The sequence below is a fragment of the Chrysochloris asiatica genome, unplaced genomic scaffold (genome assembly GCF_000296735.1).
Source record: "Chrysochloris asiatica unplaced genomic scaffold, ChrAsi1.0 scaffold00087, whole genome shotgun sequence".
Lineage (NCBI taxonomy): Eukaryota > Metazoa > Chordata > Mammalia > Afrosoricida > Chrysochloridae > Chrysochloris > Chrysochloris asiatica.
This window is the reverse complement of record NW_006408605.1, coordinates 8,801,519-8,828,053: the sequence shown is the minus strand read 5'-3', so window position 1 is coordinate 8,828,053 and position 26,535 is coordinate 8,801,519. Positions and strand designations below refer to the sequence as shown.

Genomic DNA, 26,535 nt, shown 5'->3' with positions numbered 1-26,535 from the left:
ACTAAGGGTTGAAAGTGTTACCTTTCTACAGATGAATGCTATGTAGAACAACTTAAGTCTTTCATTCTACATTTCAAGAGAAATTTAACATTGAAAAGGGGAGGCTCAAAGACATTTTAATGTTCTGATTCTTTAATTAGGTGGTATATACTTGAGTAATGTAAAGCCATATGTGTATTTTTTAATTTATTGTCATCTCAGTACCTATGGACAATACAGAAATAAGTAGGCATCTTTCTCCTTCATTACTAAAAAAATTCCCATTGAGAGTTGACACTTTCTACAACTATTCTAAGTCCTATTTAGCCTGTATATTGCAGAGTTTACATTGAAATTTTCCTAGTATAGTTGATACCCACTTTTTGTAATTAACTTTCCTTAATCTGATTCTACTAGGAGTAAGCAATCTGAAATAATTATCTAATTGGTTATTAAAATTAAAATCAGCTCAGGATAATATACTTACCTTTTTAAGCTTCTTCTTTGCTGCATCTTTTTTCCCAGATTTGTCTGAAGGGTCTTTTTTCCCATCAGAAGCCACATCACCTAAATTAGCAAGATCAGCCTCATCTCCCACTGAACTGCCACTTTCTAGTAGTGCTGCAGCTTCTTCTTCATCTACAAGTAGCTCATCTTCAGATTCAAGAAGCATGCTAGGTTCTTGTTCTGTCTGGTCATCCTTTGTATCTTTGTCACAATCATCACCTGACTTTTCTTCTTGTTCTTTACCTTCAGCTGTACTTTCAGTCTTCTGGGAACCATCAGTTTTGGATTTCTTATCACTTGGAGATTCTTTACCATCTGGAGAATAAGATCTTTTTCTGAAATAAAAAAAGCACACCTCAAGTGACTTCCCTGGCTTAATAAAAGGAAATTTTTTATGTTAAAGAGTATAAAAATACAAGCAGAAAGAAATTACCTTGATTTATCTTTTTTGAGTAAGTCAATGCCTCTGTTGGGAATCTAAAAGACAAAAGTTTTGCTTAGTTAAAGTATCAAAATATACTCACTTAAAAAACACACAAAATACCCATTCAATTATAATCCTTCAAAAATTGCACATACTAACAACCTGTTTTTATTTCCAGTAACCATCAACATAGTGAACTCAGATGATGCAATTCCTGAAACCTTCATAAGTATTTAACCTGCATGATGTGGCACTGTAGATCAGCAATGTACTTCCAACCACAAGGCTGGCAGTTCAAAACTCACCAGCTACTACTCCTTGGTAAACTCTATACAGGGTGATCTATTATGAGTTGGAACTGACTTGACAATATGTATAGTCACAAGGACATCACTCATCTCAACAGTTTAAATACATTTATAGCAGCAGAATTCTGCTCAAATAAAATCTTTATTAAGTGAAAATTTCTGTAGAACATTAAGTTAAAAAAAATTTTGCTACTAAGAAAATCCATAAAAGAGAAACACAGAAATGTCTGAAATATATTTAAGAAGCTTTAATGATAACAAATTCACCACTACATACCCTCAGTACCAGTTTTTTGTATTTCTCAGACAGGTCAACCTTCACACATCTCCCCTGAAACCAAAGAGCTTTTTTCAAACATTGATCAACCATTGCCATTGCATCTTCTCTGGTTTCCATCTCAATAAAGGCCTTAAAAAAAAAAAGAAAGAAGGGGGAAGGGAAGGGTAGGGTAGGGAAGAAAGACATTACTTTCCACAGACTTTTAATCAAACTTTAGCATTTATTAGTACTTATTATCCATTATGTTAGGAAAATTTATTCTTCAGTACAGAGTTAAATGTCAATAACGACAGCCTGCCAAATTTACCAAGTCCTTAAGAATTACCATGGCACCAATTATTATTTGCAGGCTTTCTGCAAAAATGCATCTAAAGCTAAAAAGGTGTATTAATCAAAATACCACCAAAAGAAAAAATAAATTTAGGATAAAAACTTAGAACACTAAATTCACCCACAAAATACATGAAACTTGTCTGTAATTATCAATGTCAGTAAAGCATTCTCACATAATGCTCGAGAAATTATAAATTGGTACAAATTTGAAAAGCTATTTCACAATATATATATATAAAAAAATGCAAACATCCATATTCAGAATGACAACTCTAAAATTTTATCTTACACACTCCTAGTGTGGTGGTAGAGAAAAAGAACTGGACTGAGAACAAGGTTGGCAGTTCAAACCTACTAGCTGCTCCTTGAAAACCCTATATACAGGGTCGTAAGAATCAGAATAGAATTAATGATACTTTAAGCTGTTCCTTGGAAACCCTATACAGGGTTGCTATGGGTTGGAATCGACTAGACAGCACTAGACAACAACAATATATACATACATATACTCAAAGAGTCACACTGTGAAAAGTCCAGAGCAGCACAAACATAAAAGCTATAAAACTAGCAACTCTAAATATCCATCAACCGAGGAAATGGAAATCAGTTTATTTGAGTGATAAATAATGTGGTAAAGCAACAATAAAATACAATTCCAGTTTGGGGGTGGTGGAGATACGTATGCACAGTAAGATCTTTTAAGGTAAATCCCAGAAACAAATAGCAGTGCACAAGAGAACAGACCGTTAGTTTCCATTTCATACCTTACAGTATTTACTGAATGTTTTATCACAAGCACCTTCACTAATTTTAAAATCCCTCAATTATTATGGTACTGAGAGGGCTTCAAACAGCACTCATATTCTTTCCCCAACTGAAATAAGATATACTGAAACATACACATATGCAAAGTTAACACAATCTTTCCCAAAAACTCCTTGATTTTTATTACCTGACTTTTCATCCTCATCAAAATATAATTCTTTATTTTCCCATAGGGCTCAGCAAGTTTGAGGACAGCACTGTCAGAATAACCAGAATGGGGTAAATTGCTGAGATGTATCACACGTCCAAGCTCTTGCTTTTGATCATATTTCTGGTCTGGCTTTCCTTCAGGTTTCTCCATTTTGAAAAACATAAGAGAGGCAATTGTAAGTGAGTAACTTAAAATAGCAAGTTAACAAATACTAAAATGATGTATTTAAAATGGAAATTATCCATAATCTGGGGGGAAAAAAAGATACTCTGAATTCTAATTTACCTTTATTCTTTTATACTTCTGTGATAAATGAACTCTCACTGGCTTGCCAAATACTAATGCTGGTGTAGTTGTATAATAATCCACAGCAGCCTGAGCATCTTCTGTAGTTGACATTTCAATGAATGCCTAAAATAACAAAAATACTTCTAAGCACAGATGTCTTTTCAGATTGAGATAAAATTCAGAGATTAAATTCACTATTCTAAAGTGTAGTAATTCAGCAACATTCAGTATACTCAATTGTATGATAATTATTTCCCTAAGCATATTCATCACCCTGAAGGGAGACATCTGTACCCATTAAACAGAGACTTCACATTCTCCTCCAACCAAGTCATTGGTAGCACTAATCTGTTTTCTGTCTCCATGCATTTAGATATTCTTGATTTAGATATTTTGTATAAATGAACTCAAACAAAACACCAACATTCCCAATTTGCTATTCATTAAAATTAGATTACTTTCTTGCCGGCACACTATAACTTTATCCTTTATTATACCTATTGAATTTGAAATAATGATCTGACACCAAATCTGAAATAGCTTTTCAAAATATGTTCCTTTTACACCCTTTATACATTATTAATAATGAACAATGTCAATTCTTATTTAAGGATTAAAATTTAGGTACAGGCATACCTCAGAGATATTACAGGTTCATTCTAAGACAAGTGCAATAAAACTTCATTATACTATAGTCCATTAAGTGTTATCTACAATTTGCTCAAAATGCAGTTATATGAAAAGTACAAAAAATGAGGGATGCCTGTACTAATAATAATCTGTAAGTTGTTGTCAAGTTGTCATTGAGGTCACTTCTGACTCATGATGACTCCGTAGTCAATGGACCGAAATGCCTGGTTTTGCAGCATCCCGATGACTCTTGTAATCCATAGGATTTTCTTTGCTTGAATTTCAATAGACTGCCTTGTGCCTTTTCTTCCTAATGCATTCTAATCAGGAAGCTCAACATAAATCTGTTTTAGCATCATAGCAACATGTAAGCCCCATTGACATGTGGTAACTATGAAAAGCACACAAAAAATGGTAGATACAGACCCTAGTCTGTATCATGAAAAATGAGGAAATTCAGATTCAATTTTCACCAATACCTTCAAATTCCATTAATACTACAAACTAGTATTTACTATACCTATCACATTCCATAGTAATTAAAATTGAGAGTTTCTAATACAGAATCAATTAACTTCTTTAGGCAATACAGTTGGATGACCAGCATTCTTATTTTAACTCATACCTCATTAATTTTATTTAGAATCAGATGGTTTGAAATGACTCCAAATGGTTCCACCAGCTGTAAAAGTTGGTATCTCAAGTTTTTCCCTCGCTGAAAATCCATGATGTGAACAACTCGGCTAGTTTCCTGACAGGAAATGAAATGTCAATGGGATTTATTTCTTTTCTGAATATAACCAAATAGTTATGCTACTTCAAAAGATTCAGAAAACAGTCTCTGCACTGATTTTTAAAGCGACTACTGGGTACATTATCTGGATAGCAAAGTTTCCAATACTCTTAAAAGGCCAGATACCAGAGCTCCACACTATAAGCATATGCAGAGATTTCTTATCAAAGTCCCATAAAAGCCTCGTGATTTTCAAACTACAGCAGTTTTGATAAGGATTGTGACAAAATTAATCAGCAAGCCATTAAGTCAAACTATTGTACCCCAAACAGTAAATGCAGTAAAAGCAAAAGTTGTATTACTAACCACTCTGCCTTTTTGCATGTGTCTTGGTCCTTGCAGGTTTCCATTTCCAGCACCTTTATTGAAAAAATAAGTAATAAATATGCTTGCTACACTTTAATTGGGGAAAAAGAAAATATACCTTTCTAAAGGAGCTCTGGTAGCGTAGTGGTTACGAATCGGGCTGCGAACCTTAAGGTCAGCGGTTCGAAACTACCAGCCGCTCCGCGGGAGAAAGATGAGGCTTTCTACTCCCGTAAAGATTTACACCCTCGGAAACCCTGTACAGGGTCGCTATGGGTCGGACCCGACTCGATGGCACTTAACAACAACAACAACAAAGCAAATGAAGATACTCTAAATACTATATGCCCACCAAGTCTAGCCATGCAATGTTATTCCTGAACATTTCATTAGTCTTCTTTTGCATAATCACTGTATTTAATTTTCATAGTAAAATCTCCTAGGGAAAGGTAACGTGTTTTTTTTTTATAATCACCCAGATTTCCTCTTGGTCCAACGGCTGGTCCACCAAGATGAAATGAAGGAGGTGGAGGCCCCAGAATTCCTGGTGCTGGGTTTGTAGACTGCTGCAGCATGAATGGATCACCCCTAGAAATGTGAAGACGTAAGATAAAGCAGTCCAGCCAAAGTAAGATTTACTGTTAAAGTAACTTATGACCACTTCAACCTTTGGAGCATTTATGTGTAAAGGGAATGAACTGAAAAACTTAACAGCAATAAGAGTTTTAAAAACGACAATTATGTATTTAAAAAATTCAAACAGTATAAAACTTTCATACATCTTTCAGTAGAGAAAGTCTGAAATAGCTTTGTTTATGAAATGTTTAAAGTTAAATGTGAGTTCCTTACATTGATTTCTCCTTTAAAAACAACAGCTTAAAAAAAAAAAATCAAACTTACATTGTGTGTCCTGTATCATTGTCGGGATTCCATTCAGGGTAGCTTTAAAAAGACCAGAAAATTAACTTTAAATAAAACTGTCCTTTTTGCAAAGCAGCCTTGTTTGGCCTCTTAAATAAGAGATTTATTAGTAAAGTTATCTGAGGTCCTTCCTAAGTGTTAGAAATACGAAACTATTTTAAAAAACATATACATATTTCCAAAGTTTAGAAAAAATTTCAAAAGTTCAAAATGAGAATAAACTGGTTCTATAATTTCTTGAAAATGTAACTAATATGCTAAAATGAAATACTTCCCCCTATATTTGTTAAACCATAAGGAGGAAAAGTGCTACAGGAATAATTTAAAGTGTGGGTTATATAGGGGAAACAACAGACCAGAGGTCTGCCTTCTCAGACATTTAAGTATCTATGACAGAGGTTGTAGCTCTATATAGAAAGCTTAAACTAAATAAAGCTAGGCATGTGAAAATTACTACTCCAGTGAACAATGGACGTTCTATGGTAGAAACTATGCTAAGGAATTTCTTTAGGAATTAATTTTCATCCTAATAGCTTACAAGGTATCTTTTATATGACACACTGCCATTTTCTAAATCTCTCCTTTATTCTCATAACATATATCACTGCAAGTTAATCTATTGTAGACATCAAAGACTACCTTACTCGTAATTCCTTCAACGTGGCTGGCGGTGGGTAGGTAAGGGAAATCAATTGTTTATTTACTCCAGGAATAATATTAAACAACATTATCATCCATGCTATCACTATTATCACATCATCTGATATTCAACATGAAGTTTCAGTCTAAACATTGTATTTGTAATTGGTATTGCCTAATTACTTATATCATATATGTAGTAACAACATAGTGGATACTATAGGTCAATGGTGAACTTAAAAAAACTAAAAAACAGTCCTAACAAACGAATGAACCAATCAATGGCTGTTTCTCATTTGTGGTAAAGATGCTTTAAAGGTATTTCAAACTCCTACATTTCAAGCAGCAGCTGGCATCGGCGACTGTGACTTGCTCCATTGATATGTTGACTCCACTCCTGCATCAAAGTAAATTAGTAGAATTAACAAAAATAAAGCTAAGATTTTTTCATTTGAACCATTCAAACTCTAGGGCAATGATCTTTATGCAGCACTGTGTTTTACAAACACCTACTCATTCATTAAATTAATTTCATTTACAACCACTTCTTTGAATCCTGATAGCTTGATCCTGCCCTCAAATACGCTAAGCACATTCTTGGAAAAACTGGATTAATTGGGTTAGTATACTAAGAGGTCTGACAGGGAAAAGACAGAGTATCAAAAGACCAAGAATAGTAACAGACCTTGGGACCAGCAGCAAGGCAAATTATCTTCTGCTATGGACCAAACTGAAGTAATCTATACTATTAAGATTAAACTATTTTATAGGACTCTTAATATGATTTTTTAAATGTCCATGTTTAGATCTACTTTTATAGAAAATGCTATATATATGAATTATAAAACTTTAATTTCTTCCAATCCAGGAGGCATGCACTGAGTTCTTACTACCTATGAGCATGTAGTGAAAAATGCACCATGATTAGTGCTCTAAGTTTAAAGTAATTCAACAGGAACAACTGTTCTAGAAAATTCTACCCATTTATAAAATATTGGGTTTTCATTATATGTCTCAAAAATAAAGCAGCAAATTTTAGGAAGCCAATTTTCAGATTTTGAAAGAGAAGCGTATTATATTGTCAGTATTTGCCCCTTTGTGGTTTATTTTTAATTGAAAGGAGTTAACTTTTTTCCTGTTTCATTCAAATAAATTTTCCTTCCTTTAGGAAAAGAACTCAACTACTAATAAGTAAATTTAATTTTTAGATACCAAAATCAAGACTAGTTAGGAAAAGTGTGATATCTGGCATCAAATTACCTAAACATCAGTTCCAAAACTCCCACTTATACTACATGTGAACCCTTATTATTTAAATTCACTTTGACTCAATATTATCAAAGGATTGTTGTGCAAAGGGAATAATTTTAAAAGCTTATCAGAACATTACAATGCACATAGAAGTGCTAAAAATAAATGTGAACTATTACAACTGCTTATAAAGCCATCTTGCTTTACAGTTATTTCTTTACAACTATTTATTAATGTTTTACAAATTCCCCAAAATTGAGACTTCTGTAACACCCACTTTACAATTATATTTGGAATGTAATAGATGGCCAGGAAATTTTTTTTATTAAAGTCTCACTTAGAGCTAAGCTAATTACAAGAAATAAGTTTTCAGTAAGATTTAGAATGGTATTTTATTAACAGGATCCGAATTCTTAAAAGCTGATTTGTATTTTATGAATTTACATACTAATATGTATGTCTACACCCTAATACAAGGAAGGAGTCTTCAAAAAGTTCATGGAAAACGCAATTAAAAAGTAATGGAATTTTCCCATGAACTTTTAAAAGCCCCTTCGTAGAATGAACCAAAACCCTATGGAAGGACTGAGATAGAACAGATCCAGACAGAATGGTAGTTCCTCAGTACTTTGATGAGGAGCTATCAAATACCATGAATCCCAAAAGCTAGATTACATTTTTTAAATAATGGGCTTATTATAAGGAACTTAGAAATCTCTTTGACTGGATCTACTATCAGGTGTTTGAGCTACGGAAAGTTTCTACACTTGCAAAGCAACAGAATCTTGACTTGTTAAGGTCACTTTTTAAATGTAAAGATATTGCCCAAGGTAAAAGTTCACAAAATTCAGAAGCAGGATTAAATAAATACCTTAATTTAGAATTTTAATTAAAAATCTTCATATTTAAAAGATCCCTGGGAAGTAGTGATTTGAGGGAAAAAATTATTAGGCATGCTTCTAATTCTTGACAGCAAAATTTATTTATACCCACCCCCCATGGTCTTTTAAGTTCAAATTTCTAGTAGAAAGTAGGGCTGGTCTTTCATAGTGCTAAAGAGACTAGATGAGAAAATGAGATAAATCTCCAACCCAGACATTATTAATCTACACTATCAGTAACACCTAGTCTTAGTCTAAATAGAGTACTAAGAGTCAAAAGGAGATAAGAAATAAAAACATTTTTCCCTTGGATTCTAATATTGACTCTCACATCGGATTAATAAAGAATGAGGATTTAATTCTGAATTCAGGTTTCTGTAGGAAACTCACTAAAGTTTTTGAAATATAAAGTTATATAAAGAAAGGATAACTTGGAGAAGCACTTCTGGAAGGGAGGATTAAAGAATTATTTAAGGGTTTCCACCTAGAATAATACTAAGAGGAAAAATATGAACTTAAGTGACAAGACAGTGAGAGGGTAGTAGTAGGGAGCTTTATTTAAGTGAAAGAAATTTGAGGGACATTTCAGTTGTCTAGAAAAGCAATAAATGTTCTAAAATGACCTAGGAAGAACTAAAACCATCACTGAAAGTCGCTTAAAACTGAAAAAAATAATGGCAACCCTATGATGGCAAATTTAAGTTTTCAACTGAAGTTCCATTTTCCAGAGTAAACAACTTTTGACTATAGAGGATTTAATGTTATCACTAAGCAAGTAAAACAACAAACAGATTTTCCAAGTTATGCAGCAATACCAGAGAGCAGGATTAAACATTTAAAAAAATTTTCAGTCTACTCCCACTACAGGAATTTTCCCTAATCAGTTTCTACTTCAAGTATAAAATGAGATGTCTACTTTTAAGTTAACATTTAGTTATAACATTGCTACCAAGAAAACATCAGCTATATTAAGGAATTAGACATTAAGTGAATTGAGGTGCTTTAAAAAAAACAAACAAACCTTTCTGATGAAAGTCCTCTTTTATGTTCCTTTACACTACACTGTTTTTCTATGTGTAAGCAGTTAAATTACTGTTCGAATTCTGGAAGTTAAGATTCCACTTACAGATTTATAGTGACCTATGATGACTCCAGTGTCAAATGTTTTAAGTCTCCTAAATCAATTTCATTTGAGACACTGTAACTGACTAATGCCTTGGAATTTAGAGATCTTTTTTGAGAACACTGGTCATAAATGCCATTGCTGCTGTTATCACTTTATAAGTTAGTTTAGTAATGAACAGAGTATAATAAATTTCAAGATACTCTAAAGTGTATCTAACAAATCTGAAGGAAAGTTAACCACAAAATTACCAAATAAAGTATGCTGACTTTTGAATTTGGGGCTGTATTCCTTGTAAGAAGATAGACCTAATAAGCCTAAATTTATCATGTATACTAACTTACTTTGATATGGATGGGAGATTAAAAGATTTGCTGGTGTATTTAAACCATTTTATATGATAGAAAGGCTTTTAAGCTAGAAATTATTTTTCAAGTCATATTTTTCAAAGTACTTATTAATTTAAACAATCTAAGCGAAGTCTCTTCACTTAATTCTCTGAAACAAAAATTCGGAGAGCCAAATGTAGAAAAAGAAAGTAATTCATTTTAATAGAATTTAAAAAATAAATCGGTTGTATATGTGTATATATATGGTTTAGAGGACTCAAAAGTCAAGTACTTGCTAAAAATTGAATCCCAAAGGAATAGATATGAAAAGAATATGACCCCTTCCAGATGTTACTGTAGAGGAAAAGCCTGTAATAGTAACCATCAAATCAGTTTCATGGCAGCACATCAGGAAAAATGGATGGTCACAGATAAAGCTAATGGAGTGCTATAAAGCTGACTTTAAGTCAACTGCACTGCAGTTTGTTTTTGTTTTTTTAAAATCGAGAATAAGTTAATATCGAAAAAGTTGAAAGAGAAAAGATAACGTATTCAAAAGTGCATTTTAAAAAGTTCCCATTTTGCCAGATGTGATAAAATTACAACAAAGGAGAATTCGTTTTGTTTTGTTCAAATGACTATACCAGAAGTCTAAGTCTAAAACAGAAAAAGAATATGCTTATGAGGAACACAGAGCAGGATACCATAGTAGTTGATTTTTCCAAGTCTCTAATGGGATAGATGCAATATGGGATAATAAAAAGTGAAATCTGAAGTATGTTTAAGAAAGTTGTGGATAAGGAGGAAAAAAAATGATGAAAAATCTCAAACTATGAGAGTTTGGGTTAAAAGGGAAATTAAAAAGGAAGAATGAACTAATCTAAAATATGATACATATTGAAATACCAGGGCTCTACATTAACACTTTCCCTGTAGCCACAGATAAGGAAAAAAAGAGAATTGTTCAAGAATACATCTTTACTACATACAAATCAGCAATCAAGACAGATGGAGAGCTAATATCTAGCATCCTGAATGGCAGAGCACATTGACTGCAAAAAATTTTAAACAAACAAAAAACAAAAACAAAAACAAAAAACAATTGAACAAAGCGGACAAAAAAACCCAAAAAAACAAACAAACAAAAAAACCTGCTTAAATATATAATTAAGAAGAACATATTGATGCCAAAACCCAACAAGATAATCCCAGTGGATGACAGTTTTGTGGCCAGAAGTAATCTAGGCAGATGGTATTATTAATGTAAAGCCCTGGTTTAAAATGCTCAAAAACAATTACCTTCCAAATAAAGTAAAAAAATTCTTGATCAACTCATTGTCAGCAGACTAGAAATAGAGTCAAAGATATAGGTAAAAACAGAATAGGCACTACAATGTAAAAGAAATTAGAAGTATCTGTTGCATTAACTCACCTTATTAGAATGAACTGGCAAATCACATATAGAGCACAGATGGGGATAACCCTTCGGTAAGAGTCCATGGAAGTCTTCAATATTGCTACTTGGAGGAGCGCCTCTCTTTTTCTCAAAGAGAGATCTCTCTTGTAAGGGCCCAGGACCACGTCCCATTCTCTCATACTCACTGTCAAATTTATGATAGTTATGCGAGGTCTCACCAAAAAAAGAATCATCCCTACACCTTTCTCCATCTCTTAATCTGTCATCTTCATAATCCATTCTGTCATAATAACCAGATTCTTGAGAACGACTTCCATGGTCATAATCAAGCACTGGGTTGAGACTAGGACCACGATCATCAAAACTATCTCTTCTAAAGTGCCTTTTTTCTTCCCAATCATCCCTAGGTACTCTGTATGGTGGCTCCCGTGTAGCAGATCTGCCATCTCTACCATAACTCAATGTAGGGCCTTCTTCAGTTCTCCTCCTTTTAAGCTGTAGAAGGATTTGGGGCAAATTCTCAGGAGTAATCTTGTCCTCTGGATAACGACTCAGTTCATCTAAGTCTCTAGCAGACAGACCAAAGCTGGCCAAAATGTTACTGGCCTGGTCTGCATCTCCACGGTGTTGAGAAGACAAAGGAAGTGGACCTCTACTTCCAATGTTAAATATAGACTGCAAATTATGGGAAGAAGTACTAGCAGAAGACAGTGCACTATGAGTTCCTTGTTGATTCAATGAAGAACTCATTCCAAGATTCATTAAACTAGCAAGGCGTGCAGTACCCTGGTTCATCCTTCCAAGAGATGCTGGCATACTTAAAGACTGGGTAGCAGCAGCAAGAAGGCCTATTCCTGCTGCAGAGAGGTCACGCCCATGACCCTGCGAATCCCTACCGAGAGATGACTGCTGGAATGACTTGGACATTGTAGAACTATCTTTTGTGTATTTTATAGATTTAAAAAATTTTTTTTAAGATGGCCAAAAAGAAAGCTCACACTAGAAAGCTAGGTTAACTTTGCTTCAAAAAATGGTAACGCCAAGAAAAAGGATCAATAAGGACTGTAGAATCTTCTTCAAGCTGAGAACCAGCAGACAACTCTGTAGAAAAATAAGCAATTTTAGTCATAAATCCCTTTAAGCAGATGCTGTTTTTTCAGAAAAAAAACTTATGCATCATGTTGATTTTAAAAAAACCATTTAAGATCTCAAACTTACAAAGAATTACATATCTTAAACAGATTCCAGATGTATGCAGAGCCTGCATATAGATACTTAAAAAGTAGTCTTTTGTACTACAGCTTAACTACTAAAGGGAATTTCATTCTAAGTTTAAAAACATTTAAATTGAAGGGTTAGATGTCTGAGCACATGAAAATTTCAATAAAAATATAGATGGTTCTTTCTTTTAGAAGAATAAAACACACCCTATAGTATGATGCTTAAGTTCCAGAAGACTATAAACAAAAAGTCTAGGTCAGCAAGTCAAAGATGAATCAGTTGTATTCTTGCTTTGGAAAATGAGACCTGTTTATCACTAGCAGAAAGAACCTAGTAAAACCACAAGTAAATGAAGCTAAGTGTCAAGTACCTACTATAAGATTGGAGATCAAACATAATAGTTGAGACCTTTATGTAGCAAAATAAATTTGAGGCGAAGATAGATGTAAGAAAAATAAGTCACTCCCTATATTTTAAAGACTTCTACCCATATTTAAATCACATACAAACTGCCTTCTTACATCAGGCAGTTCTTATTTCATATCTAATCTTATAAGGCAAGGAGAACCAAGTCTGGTCAGCATAGGAATAGGAAATCTCCCAAGAAAAAAAACCAGGAAGTACAAAGTATTTTAAAGAAGTGACACATTCCCCAAGTTGGCATCTATCAATGCTCATTTAATGCTCTTGGCTAAGCACTTCTAGAGCTCAAAACAGATAAAAATGAAAATGAGAACTTGGTTACAGAGAATTCTGAACTTTTCGTAAGAACAGCCCATCTGGAAAACTTGAATTCTGAATCCGATCTCCAAGATATCTCTCAGGATGAAATTATTTTCAATTTCTTCCTTAAATTATCATTTTACCTTATTGCTTATTTCAGTTACATTAAGAATTTACAAAACATTTCCGTAAGATTCTCATGTTACTTTAAAGACGTATAGAACAAATGTCCTCAACGAAATAATTTTATAATCAAAATTACATATACAAGTTAACTTTGAAGTTATGTTTGCACAGAATTCTATTACAAGTATTGCACAGAATTTTATACATTTCACTCATATACCTAAAGCACTGATAGTTAATAAAACTTTATTACAGTAAAAAACAGTGATTATTCAAAAATTACAAGTCTATTATGGAACCAATTCCTTCAATGGTCAACTAAAGCAAGGATATACAGGACAACAGAGGAAGTTTATTTAAAAAAAAAAAGGGGAGGGGTTACAGGCAAGAAAGATTTTTTTAAAAAAAAAGATGTAATTAAGTTAAAAAGACACAGAAATACTATTAGAGGTGGCTAGAATTACGGAGAATGTTTTTGCACACCAAGAGAGATGAATTTGAGGTAAGACACCAAAGACACTAGTACTAGATTAGATCCACTATGTAAACTACCTTATAGGTTGAGTTCAAATAAGATTATAAGACAAGAGTAAGCGGACTTCTTTGGATGAAAGTTTGATATGTCACATAAGTGCCATACAGAATGGCAGCTGAAATCACTATAAACCTCGGTTGTTGATAGGACCCTTTAAATTTCCATGTATACTTTTAAAAAAATCAAAACTTTAGGGTATTTGAAATAAAATGCCAAGTATCAAGGTTATCATTAATTGCAGCTTTGACCTTTAGTTATAGAGCTTAAGTTTTGTATTAATGAAAAGCTAGTCTTCTGAAAGAACTATTCCTTCCCCCAGGAAATTATACATTGGTATAGTGATCATGTAAAAAATTTTAAATGACCGTATTTTAAAGAAATGTGACTGCTAAGATTAAAGATCAATTTTTTCCCCCTGAAGCTTATATGTAAACAGTGGATCTACAGAAGGAAAGGTTAAGATATGTAGAGATAAAAGATGATAACCTTAAGACAAAACAGAAAATGAATGTCAGAGAAACTCAGGAAAAGGGTAACACAAACAATGTAAATCCTACATTGATCTATAATTTCATAAGTACCTTTAACATTTTTGAGAATGAGTTTCAACTTAAAATGCACTCATGCTGTAATCGAAACACAAACCAAATGCTTTAATTTTATTAGAAAAAACAATTCATACATGATAGCACTGTTTTAAATTGTACTGTAAGAGCCATTTATAAAGGCTTACTGAAAAAATTACCAGAGACCTTTTATTAAATACTTTTATCCATAATTATAAAATTGCCTTTATATAATAAATTATACTAGAGGGGCTATTTTGAAAATAGTCCCATTGAGAGAGCTAATCTAGAAAATGTCAAAATTCAATGTACCCATTTAAATCCACACATCTTTCACTTTAAAACAAAAGAATCTCTGTTCAAAACCAAAGAAACCTAAGAAGTACAAGCACCCATAATTTGTTTTCACAAATCGCATTTTCTATAATCGGATGTTCAATTTATTAATTTAATGTCTTAAAAACCATTTGTATAGAAAACTTCAAAGAAAAATGGAATGGCTGTTAGGAAACCATACTAAAATGTCAGCTTCCTGCTCAGTGTATCTCAGCAAATAATGCCTTATGTATGTGGTTAGAAAATAAATTGCTGTTAGTAATACCCTCTGTGCAGGTATTTGGTAGCCTTTATTGAGCTTTTCTCCTTCAATTAAAAGTAGCGGGATACCAATATTTCTAACACAAAGTTTAACATACTCAGAAAATTACTGTTGTTCCATATGTCTAAGATTTCCTCATGTGTAAAAAAGATGATCGCTAGCCATGGTTTCTTCTGAGGGTTATTTAGCAAGATTACTAAAATGGCCTTAGTTCCTTTACATAGTTTTTTTTAAGTACCAGGAGCAGTACCCTTGTGAATTATAAAAATGTACCAAATATATTTAGAATTGTTGTTTAGTGCCATTGAGTCGGTTCCAACTCATAGTCACCCTGCACAGGGTTTCCAAGTAACAGCTGGTGGGTTTGAACCGCTGACCTTTCAAATCAGTGCTTATCCTACAGTAATAAAACTAGCATTAAAACACTGTTAGATGGTAGGGATAATTCACTAGTAGTTACTATTTCAAGAAAGCATCACCTGGAAAGGTAGTTTATTTTTTTTCATGAATTACAAAAAAATATCAATTCAACATCCCGGTTACCAGGACTTTTAAACCAAGCACCTGACTCTTTGGCATTAAGAAAGAACTAAGCTAAGCCCAAACCAAACCCACTGCCATCAATTCCAATCCATAGTGACCATACCCAGGGTTTAGGGTTTCTCAGACTAAATCTTTACAGGAGCAGACAGCCTCATCTTTCTCCCAAAGAGAGAGCACCTGGTGGGTTTGACCTGCCCACCTTGTGGTTAGCAGCCAACACCTACAGTTTTAAGTGCATGGCTAGGTTAATTATTCTTTAAATTCCTACAGATTAGTCTTCTTAGCAATCTCATTTTCACATACTAATTGTTCCTTACTTAAAGGAGGTTTTTAAAGAATTTACCAACAGATCCCACACTTCAAGTGTGAGAAAAAAAATCACATCATTGTTATCTTCAACATATTTTAAACTTCAATTTAAGAGCTTCATTTTTCAAATTACAACTAAGGAACTTAAACCTTACACTTTAACCTATGTTCTTCAGAGTCATCTCGTCACAGTATACGCAACTGAATTTTTTTTTTCTTAAAAGAATGTTAACCACTAAACTCCCAGAACACAATAGAAAGGTAAAACCTAAAATGTAGTACTAGGAATCCTGGTGTGGCACTGTAGGATAACCACTCCCTGAAGGCCCATGCAGAAACTGATTCAACAATACTTACTGCATGCAGCACTAGGAAAGCTGAAAATGAGAACTTGGTTACTAGTTGTAAATACTAGTATTTACAAGTGCAAACATCACTAATTCACTGAAAGACCTGGATCCAACTTGTAAGACCACTTTCCTTGATCTCTTAAAGGGTCAATGATAGAGTATTGCAGAGGGCCTTTAGCTGCTAAGATAAAATAAACTTCATGTTAAAGTAGAAGGGATTGGAATCAGAGTTGGAACAATATTTTCTTCTTCCTACACTTAAAAAAAATGTGACTCTCAAAAACTTAATAAATCTCTTCAAATTAAAACGACTACATAGGAAACTGATTCAAAACCCATAATAAAGGAGAGAACATTTGCTTAACATTGTTGATTCTCTAAGATTTCATTTCCCCTTTCACTCAGTTAAAGCTCTACTGTTGTCACTGAACTGTAAAACTTGCCTGACACATAACAATCACCCTAGCAATAATCTATTTTTACCTAATTTGATCATTACCAACCATAAAAAAATAATTTTACTGTATATATTTAATTTACACTGTACTTCCTATTTCATGTATCAATTGTAATATTCTATTCATTTCTATTGAAAGCTGGAATTCAAAAACCTTTAAATGCCAGATTGTCCCTCTATTCTCTCTTTCAAAACATTACTTGAGAGTCTCAGTGTAGTTGTGCCTGTCAGCAAGTGGCCTTGCTCCATGGTCATAAGCACATCACTTTCCAATATAAGTATCTCGAAACATAACTCATTTCACTCTCCTACTGGAAAAGCTACAAGAGTTCCCTTACCTACCTCATCAAGTTCTTGTTAGGGTTTTCAGTTCCCATCAAATTTTGAACACATCTTATTTCTCTACATCTATCCTTCACCATAATCATGAGTTAAGGTTTGCTTGCTATTCCACTCTCAGAGCTTGTGTAAGTAAATAAAATTCTCATTAACTGGAATGCATCCCTCTTTACCTCATTTAATAAAACACCAACAATCCTCTTTCACTCCCATCCTTCAAAAGTTGCCACCTAGTGTACAGCCCACCATGAATACAGCCCACAGGGTGTTAATGGTTGAATTTTTGGACGCAGATCGCCAGTCCATGTTTCTGACTGGGTTCAAACTGCCAAACTTCTGGTTAGTAGCCACAAACTAAATCATTTGTACCACTCAGGGGACTCCATTTTTAAACCCAAGCCACCCCACTTAAATCATGCAACTGATTATGAACACTACAGTACATACAAATATCCATGAATCCATGAATCTAACAACCAAATGTAGAGACATTAACAAGACCTTGGAAATCAATCTGCCAGTTTCCACTGCAGTCTCCCATTCTGACATTCCCTTCTTTTATAAAGCTTTACCACTTAACGTAAATTTATAAAAATTGACTTAGTATGTATTGCTTTTACTTTTTGAAATGAATTTATCCACCCTTAAAAACAAGTTAAATCTGAAATTTCACTGCAACACAGACATTACTATGACATACATACACCCATTCTGAAAATGGACATTTAGGCCAATTCAATTTGTAGCTTTTAACAAGCATGTTTCTCTGTGTGTGTGTGTGTGTGCGTATATACATATATATATATATATATTGTTCTCCAGGTGCTTAAATCCATAATCTCCCTCATGTGCTTTCCAGAATACTATAATACTATAGCCTGCCCAGGAATAGACAGAATTAAGTGTTAACATTGGCTTGTTGCACTTCTGCACAACAATATTTTAAATAAAAATTGTTTCTATTATATTACTGTTTATTTCTCAACTACTGGCCTTAACATTGGCCCAAGCCAGATGGCTCAAATACTTGACTTTCTGAAAGCTAACTATATTCTTTAACTAAAAACAGCTAATGATACTGCAAAGTGAAAAGCCTACTTAGATCCCTAATATTAACTGCTTTTCATACTTACTGCATTTATTGCCACCCACTATGACACCTAACCATAGGCATTTGGTTTTTCCTTCTTTGTCCTGTTTTCAAGCAGCAGTCGCCCTCCTCCAAATCTCTACTTTTCCCCCTAACCTACTTTTCTATGCCAACAATCATAGGCTACTGGTCTTAACTAGTGGGACTCTAAATGGTAAAAAAGAAGTTTCCAGGAATAAAAGTTTTCATTGATACCTCATGTAGACTTAATTCCAAAGAGCTCTGAGTGTTATTTATACTTTATACTCATAATTCAAATTAGGACTTAACCTACAATTGCAATTCATCCCACACAGACCTGCCACAGCAAGCAGTTACATTCAGGTCACAAAACACAGTAGAGCACAGCACTTTATCATTTATAAATATTAAGTATTACAAATATTTTAAAAGCTTACAATAGAAATGAAAATAAAAATAATAAATTCTAACTTTAAAACATCATTTATAATAAAATTCCTTTTGAAGACTTGTAGTTAAGTGTCAAATTGAGTCAGTTCTGACTCAGCAACTCTACAAGGGTTCCAAGGAGGAACTGGTGGGTTTGAACAACCAAGTTTAAGGTTAGCAGTCCAGTGCTTTATTCTACAGCACCACACCAAGGCTCCTTTTAAACACATGTCTAAAATTCTCTCAATTCTCCACTAAACCTTCCATATAAACCTTTTTACCAAGATTTCAGGACTCTTGATCTTGATGAAAGGGCCACTACATAGCTTAAAAATGTTAACGATATAGTATTTGATGTCCTGGCTCAATTGTGTAAGGTTGGATCATTGATATAAAAATTACTGCAAAACTGTAGTCTACAATTCCAACCTACCCTCAATAAACCTAGCTTCATCCACCCCAAATGCTAATCAGACATCATCTTTTATTACCTCTTACAAGTGAAAAATTTAAAGCAATCCTAATCAAAGGAGGTCTGTAAAATCCGGAGAAAATGCACTTTTAGCTAAAAGATATCATCATTCTTAAAAACAACTACCGCTGCAGTTCACTGTAATTAGTATTACTTTCAATGAACAAATTTAACACTTACATATTTTGTTTATAAATAACCACAATCTTACCCAATAAGCATGTTTTTGTCACTTTCAAATACTCCGCATACTTTACACTTTGTGAAGCTAGTTGCTGTTTTAAGTGCCATCAAGCTGGTTCCGATTTAAGCAACCCCCTGCACAAGGTTTCCCCAGGAGCGGCTGGTGGGTTTGAACCACCAACTTTGTGAAGAGCAGTATAGTGTCAATTCTACAGCAACACACCAGGATTTATTAGACTTCCTCATCACCAAAACCCCACCAATTGCTGTCCACAAATTGGTCCAGATTCATGACATCCTATTCATATTTCAGAGTGGAACCGAGATCCATTTTGTTTTCAACTGCTTGTTTTTAGTAAGTAGATTGCCAGATCTTCCTTTTGTGTAAATCACCCAGGCACTTCTTGCTAAGAGTCGACTAACTCACAGGCACCCTATGTTGGGGTTTCCCAGCAGAGGCTGATGGGTTTGAACCGCCGACCTTGTGGTTAGTTAGCAGTCTGGTGCTTATTGTCCTAAAGCGCCACACCAGGACAATCATTAGACTTCTAAGATTTAAAATAGACGTAGATTTTCATTTGATGGTTACACTACAACACAATACCAACTGTTGAAACTTTATACTTTGCTATTTTTCACATTTACTCAAAATCAAACCCATGCCATCGAATCGACTCACACTCAAAACTAACCTACACACAAAGTAAACCCGACCCATTGGGTTTCCAAGGCTGAAATCTTAACGGAAGCTGACCTCCACATCCTTCTCCTGCAGAGCCAAATAGGCTCACGCCATTCCACTGGCAGTCGAGCGCTCTAACCACAGCGCCACCAGTACATTTCCATGTTTGTTGTAAGTGCCGTTTAGTCGGTTCCGACTCATAGCGACCCTGTATAGGGTTTCTGAGGAGTGGTTGGTGAGCTTGAACCATCGACCTTGTAGTCCAGGTCTATTAACCCACAGGGCCACACCAAGATTAATTTTTAAATGTATAGGTATACGCATTATTTCCTTTTAAATTCCTATTAAGTTTTTCTACTTTCAGGCTGTATTATGAAAAGCCCTAGTCATAGTCAAGGTTGAAGGATTTTAGATCAGATTGGTTGCATCATAACGAGTTAAGTATACAAGAGGGCTTCAAAAAGTTCAAGGAAAATTCCATCATTTTTAAAACACCCTCATATAAACACCAATGTCTCCCTGGACTTTAATCTTTCCTTATATAAAGTTAAAAATTTGTACTCTATGTTCCTGTTAACTGCCATCGAGTCAGTTCTGATCCAGAGATCCTGTACAGGATTTCCAAGGAGTGGCTGGTGGGTTTGAACTGCCAACCTTCAGTCCAGCGCTTATTATACAGCGCCACACCAGAAATCTGAACTACATGGTATTTTCTAAAATACATTTAATTATCGTTGCGTCGCTCATTTGGTCAAGGGTGGTTAAATCCTGAATTAGTTCAACAAGTTATGTATAAAATACATCTATATTAAGAAAGATTGCTCTATTTAATAAAATGTAACCAGTTACTGAATTACACATGAAAAAATCGTCCGGATGGCGAATGTTTTAAGCATATTTTCACACACACACGCACCCCCCCCCCAAAAAAAAACACCCACAGAAAATCTATCTACATACAAGACAAAAAAAAATTGATATATTTCAGTATGAAAAAGTAAAAACACCATAGCTAAAGTATTAACAAATGTTAAAAGTTTATATAGCTAAATGAAAAATATTCTAATTTAAAGCGCTTTAGCACATCTTCTGGCTAAACGGTCTCTTTTCCAAATCTTATATAAACAAGAATCCTTTCAAGCAATTTCAACGGTTTCATTTCGAGTTTGCAGAAACATTCTGGTCTAGTGAAAAAGGTATATCCAGAGCATTTTGCAACAAAAAATATTTCCCCCGATCTTCTTCGTTTCTAAAACAACACAAATGCTGAAATTTATGTTGGACTGCGTATGACTGAGCTATTAGGAAAAGGTTGAAAACGGATGTTGATTTTCATTATTTATGAATACCCTAAAAATAAGATTTGTTCAAACCAATACAATAGTTTTGTGATTTTTAACTATTCTTGAAAGTAAAATGTTTTACCGACTGTTTTCCATTTTGGGCCATGCTTTGTTCTACGCGCAGAACACAATAGCAATCTACGACCAGAGACCCAACGGCTAATTCTGCGCACTGCAAAGACTAGAAATTTCAGAATCGCCATAGCTACTCTAGAAGTGTGTGGCGAATTTATAACTGATCTAACAGCAGTATTTTATAAAATACAGAATTTTAAAAAAATGGGGCCAGAGAAGACTATAAATACCCAAGGGGAAAAGTTGCTTCTATACAAAAAAACAGGGGGGCAGCGTTATCAATAAAAAGAACAACGATGCAGCGAATACACCACGGTACTCTCTAAGCCCTTTGTCTGGGAAACCGGAAGGTCCCACATCACACAACCCTCAAGAGGAATCTTGGCTAATTGTATTTAGAAACGACAAAAACGAGGTAAGACGACGCTCTAAACAAGAGCAAACCTCCTACCTCGCTGCGTACTGCAGTTTTTATCTGCGACGCAACATGAAAAACAAGCGTTAACGTTTCATTTTTCGGCCATTTTTAACGCGATGGGGGTTGGGGGTGGGGAGGAATTGTTCCGTAGGCCTGGCTAAAATCGCGTGGGAGGGGAAAGAATCCGGGAGTCTTAGGGGGGCGCTATGAAGCGACGGACAAGCAATGGCGCGAAGGCCCCGACAACCGAAAAAAAAAAACGTTAGTCAAAAGGCCAAGCTTTTCAGCCTGCGAAATCCTCCATCTTGGGGCACTTTTTCAGTAGCAAGGGGGGGTGGGGGGAAGCAAACGAACTCGGAATCCCCTCACTGGGACAAACGCTGTAACAGTATTTCGCTTTCTCTCTATCGTCTCCAAACGGCAGTCCTCCCTACTTCCAGCCCCTTGGACATTCTGTCCCTCAGGCCTCGAGCGGTCTTCCCTCCCCCTCAGCGTTGTGGCCCGCGTGTAACGGGCTCGTCGTCCCGCCCCCGCCCACAGCAAGCCTAGGAAGCGGGAAACTCCGCCACTCGGAATCCCATCGCGCCCCCCAACTCAACCACCACATCCCAGGGCCTTGCCTGCTGCGTATATCCCTCTCGGACCGCTAACCTCCGCCGCCCGAGGAAGCTCGTTGTGCCGCCACCGAGCTCCTAACATGGCGGCCGCAGATCAGGCGGTTCACATACGCAGCGCGGAGGGAGGTAGAGCGGGCGAGCAAGAGCAAGCAAGAAAGGCGCTCCACCTGCTCCCCGTGGCCCCCGTTGCCGTCGTGAACCCTCCCGACAGGCGCGTAGAGCCCCTGGCCACCCCATCAAGTCTCTTACCTACCTCAGGGAAAAGGGAGAGAGAAAAAAAGACAGGCTCCTCTCTCCCAGCGAGCGGGACACGAAGACTCCCACAATTCCCCGCAGCAACGGCGCAGGGAGGAGGTGGCGGCAGCGGCTGCAACCCAAGAACTAATCCCACTCTCGCGAGATCACGCCCCACCCCCGCCACGGATCCTGTTCGGCGGCGCCAGTCTCCGCCCCTGACGGAGCGAGCACTTAAGAGCTTTCTGTTGTGGCGATTGTTCTCTAAGGTTGGAACTTGCCACTCCTCAATCGAGTTTAGGCGGGAAAGTCTCAGTACATAAGTTCGAGTCCCATTTCCCTAAGAGGTGGTGTTTTTCAACCCCTAAATTGCACAGTTCAGAGAGCTAATAAAAGTGAGTCGTAGGAGTCTTTGGTTGACTCGATTTCTATCTTGTTAATTCCCTGATTACTTGCTGAAGAATGGCAGGTAAATTACCCCATGGAAAGGAGCCAGAGGGAACACCATTTTGGCTGCTTGCTAATCTCAGGAATTCAAGGGTCACTAATGTGGAAGACCCAGTTTATCCCCTCCAAGTTGTCACGTTTTCCCCTGGTCCCTTTTGTTCTTGGGAGGTCTAAAGAATTAGTCCTAGCTTCTCGGTCACACAAAACAATAAGCATTCACTTATAAGGTCTACTGAAAAGCAGAAAATACATTTCAAAGAGAGAAGCAGGTTTATCTACACGAATGAAGAAGACACTTTGGGGTTGGGATACACTGGCTTATAAAGGTACGGGATTCCTTACTCCAAAAGTGAGCTAATACATATTGATTAGGAAAACTGGTATGTTGAATATTCATCAATTTTTAGTAAAGGGGCTCAGGCTTCTTGGAAATGGAGGGCCTCCAATAGTTGTCAGTTCTAGGCACTGTCTTCATGGGTTGTCTGCTTGTATCAGGGTTTCAGGTCCTGATATCTCTGTCTCCAGCCTGTTTTTCTCAATGTTGTTACCATTCTTGTAGGACTAGAAATGTCCTCCCCCCTTCTTGATCCCTGTCTAGTAGGAGAGAACTCGGGGCAAAGGGATGGATATGAAGCCAGAGTAAGAAAGGCCCCCCGGGTCTTAACTTGTCCCTGACATTTCCTCCATGAAGAGAGAGAAACCTCAAAATTTGGGATGGAATGGCGTGACTCTATCTAACTGCTGCTTGCTGATTTGGGGTGTTAAGTGGTTGGGGTTCTAACTCCTCCTCCTACACTCTCCCTACATGTTGAAGTTCTTATTCCCTGGGAGCAGAGGCAGGTATCTAGTTCTGGTCTCTTCTAAAGGGTCCAGTGACCTTGGAAGGATAATATATTCCCATTGACTGTGAAGGACTTGAATTTCAATGGCCTGGAGATGAAAAGAGACAAATCTGACTATAAAGTTTAATATAACTGGTCCCAAAGACAGAGTAATCACGAAGATAACTGTTGGAACAATCAATGGTAGAAGAGGGATAGTAAACATGAGGGTAGTGAGGGCAGTCCCAGTGATGGGGTTGTTGTTATTAAGTGCTGTTGATTCAGTTCTAACCCATAGCAACTCTGCATAGGGTTTCCAAGAAGCAGCTGGTGAGCTTGAACCACTGACCTTGTGGTTCAAAGTGACTTTGCAGTCCAGCACATTAACCCATAGCACCACACCAGGTGCTGTGCTCTAATAATGGGGTTGTTGTTGTTAAGAGCCGTCGAGTTGATTCTGACCCATAACAAGCCTGTATAGGGTTTCCAAGGAGCAGCTGGTGAGCTTGAACCACCAACCTTGCAGTTCAAATTAACTTTGCGGAAGCACAGTAAAGAAATATACAAATTTGAATTCTGACTCCCAGAAAGCTAACAATGTTATCAGTATCTATTTTATTAACCAATTGGCTCCCAATATTTGCTGGAAGTTGGGGGGAAAAAATGGCATTGAGCCTCTAAACTACAGCTGTTATGAGTCACCACTGCTGTCTACAGCAACAGAGACTCCGAGGTAATGGAGAAGGAACTGCCAAAAAACGAAAAGTCTTGCAGTCCCTCCTGCTACTCAATATATGTCTGCCATGTCTGGTGACCCCAGAAAAAAGGGAGAATGCTTTCAGTGTGGTAAGATGGGTCACTTTGGCTATGAGTGCTGGCACGGGTAAGGGAAACCCTCAGCTGAGAAAGTATAAGTGAGTGTTCTTAAAACACCCTGCACAACATGGGTGAGGCAAAGCCACTGAGCCCATGAATGCCCCTCCTTCCTGAGCAAGGAGGAGCTTACAAGGTCTAGTGGCAGACTAACAAGAGGCATAATGGGGCCCAGGGTCAAGGAGTGCTTCTGCTCACACATTTCCAATATCTCCTGATGAGCCTCGGGTAACTATGGACGTGGTTGGTAAATCAATTGAATTTATAACTTACTGGATTTTAAAATCCCCTTCCGTCTAGTTGTGGACATCAATGAGTGTCCCACTATAAGGCATACAACTCTGCCATTTGTTGTGTGAATAGAAAAGAGTTCTTTTGTCTCACCACCAGCTATTCAAATAGTTAACTCCACTGCTTTTTATCTACACCTGTAGCAATCTTGCTGACTATGCCTATCTTTTAGATATTCCCTTACAAGACACTCAGACATATAAGGGAATACTGACCAAAAGCAAACTCACAGAATTTTCCTTTCCTCCATTAACCCCTTTACTACTTATCTCACCCCACTGGAGAGAGTAATCTTCAAGGTCCTTACAAAGACTCAAAACCAGTGAGACACTGTTGCAAAAGCAATTATACTCATTGCTAGAACCTTAACTTTTCTCAAAGCAGCTAAAAGAGGAACCTGCTTGTATCTCAAGGAACTGTGCTGTTTTCATATAAATCAATCAGGGCAGGTTCAAGACAACATCAATAGCATTCTGGAATCGGCCACAAAAATAAAGAACAGTACCTCATCACTGGAGTCCTGGTGTGGTCCTGTGGGCTAATGCTTTAGACTTCAGGCTTCTCATTCTTACTCTGTACTAACTTTGACACTTTGGTAAGGTTGACAGGCTTAACTTGAATAGCCTTTATCCCTTTAGCAAAACATATTAACATGTGATTGTGATATGTTGATATTGTAATTGCTCTGACAATTTGGTTCTTTTTATTTACTGAACAGGAATGGGAGAGCAAAACTCCCACATCCTTTCAGGGCAGATCAAATATATGGCAAATATGCTTCAGCTGTGAGCAAAATGTGGCCCTTTTTGTCCGTCATGTAACAATGGGAAAGAATAACAGAAATATTCCTCCAAGTGAGTTCAAATAACTTAGTAGGGTTATCAAACTGCTCAATAAACTTCCCTGAATCTTACGGAAAACAACTTACTTTTTCTTTAATTGACCCTAAGTCAGATAGGAAAACTGGAAATTGTCAAAAATGAAATGGAACACATAAACATCAATATCCTACACATCACTGAGCTGAAATGGACTGGTATTGGCCATTTTTAATCTAACAATCACGTGACTTACTACGCTGGGATATCCAACTGAAGATGTCAGAAAGAATATATCAACATCTGTCATGAGGTACAATGCAATCTGTGATAGGATATTATCCATGCATCTACAGGGAAGACAAGTGAATACCACTATTATTCAAATTTACGAGTCCTATGGTGGCACTGAAGGAGCTCTGGTAGCGTAGTGGTTACGGATCGGGCTGTGAACCATAAGGTCAACGGTTCGAAACTACCAGCCGCTCCGCGGGAGAAAGATAAGGCTTTCTACTCCCGTAAAGATTTACACCCTCGGAAACCCTGTTACAGGGTCGCTATGGGTCGGA

At 36.3% G+C, this 26,535-nt stretch overlaps 1 protein-coding gene across 4 annotated transcripts in view; it reads right to left on the bottom strand.

Moving 5' to 3' along the window:
- The window catches only part of MATR3 (matrin 3), an 86,255-nt gene that overhangs the window by 5,687 nt on the left and 54,033 nt on the right, over positions 1–26,535 (bottom strand). The window contains exons 1-12 of one of the 4 annotated variants that reach the window (XM_006866130.1): positions 22,736–22,898; positions 11,401–12,486; positions 6,720–6,781; positions 5,725–5,766; positions 5,300–5,412; positions 4,825–4,877; positions 4,351–4,476; positions 3,093–3,218; positions 2,784–2,951; positions 1,496–1,627; positions 920–963; positions 467–821 (exon numbers count right to left, since the gene is read on the bottom strand). In XM_006866130.1, coding sequence (XP_006866192.1) covers positions 467–821; positions 920–963; positions 1,496–1,627; positions 2,784–2,951; positions 3,093–3,218; positions 4,351–4,476; positions 4,825–4,877; positions 5,300–5,412; positions 5,725–5,766; positions 6,720–6,781; positions 11,401–12,312 — 2,133 coding nt within the window. In that variant the 5' untranslated portion in view covers positions 12,313–12,486; positions 22,736–22,898. Of the gene's footprint in view, positions 1–466; positions 822–919; positions 964–1,495; positions 1,628–2,783; positions 2,952–3,092; positions 3,219–4,350; positions 4,477–4,824; positions 4,878–5,299; positions 5,413–5,724; positions 5,767–6,719; positions 6,782–11,400; positions 12,487–22,516; positions 22,899–26,535 lie in introns of those variants that run through there. The other 3 variants (XM_006866131.1, XM_006866129.1, XM_006866132.1) reach the window with 3 other exon arrangements.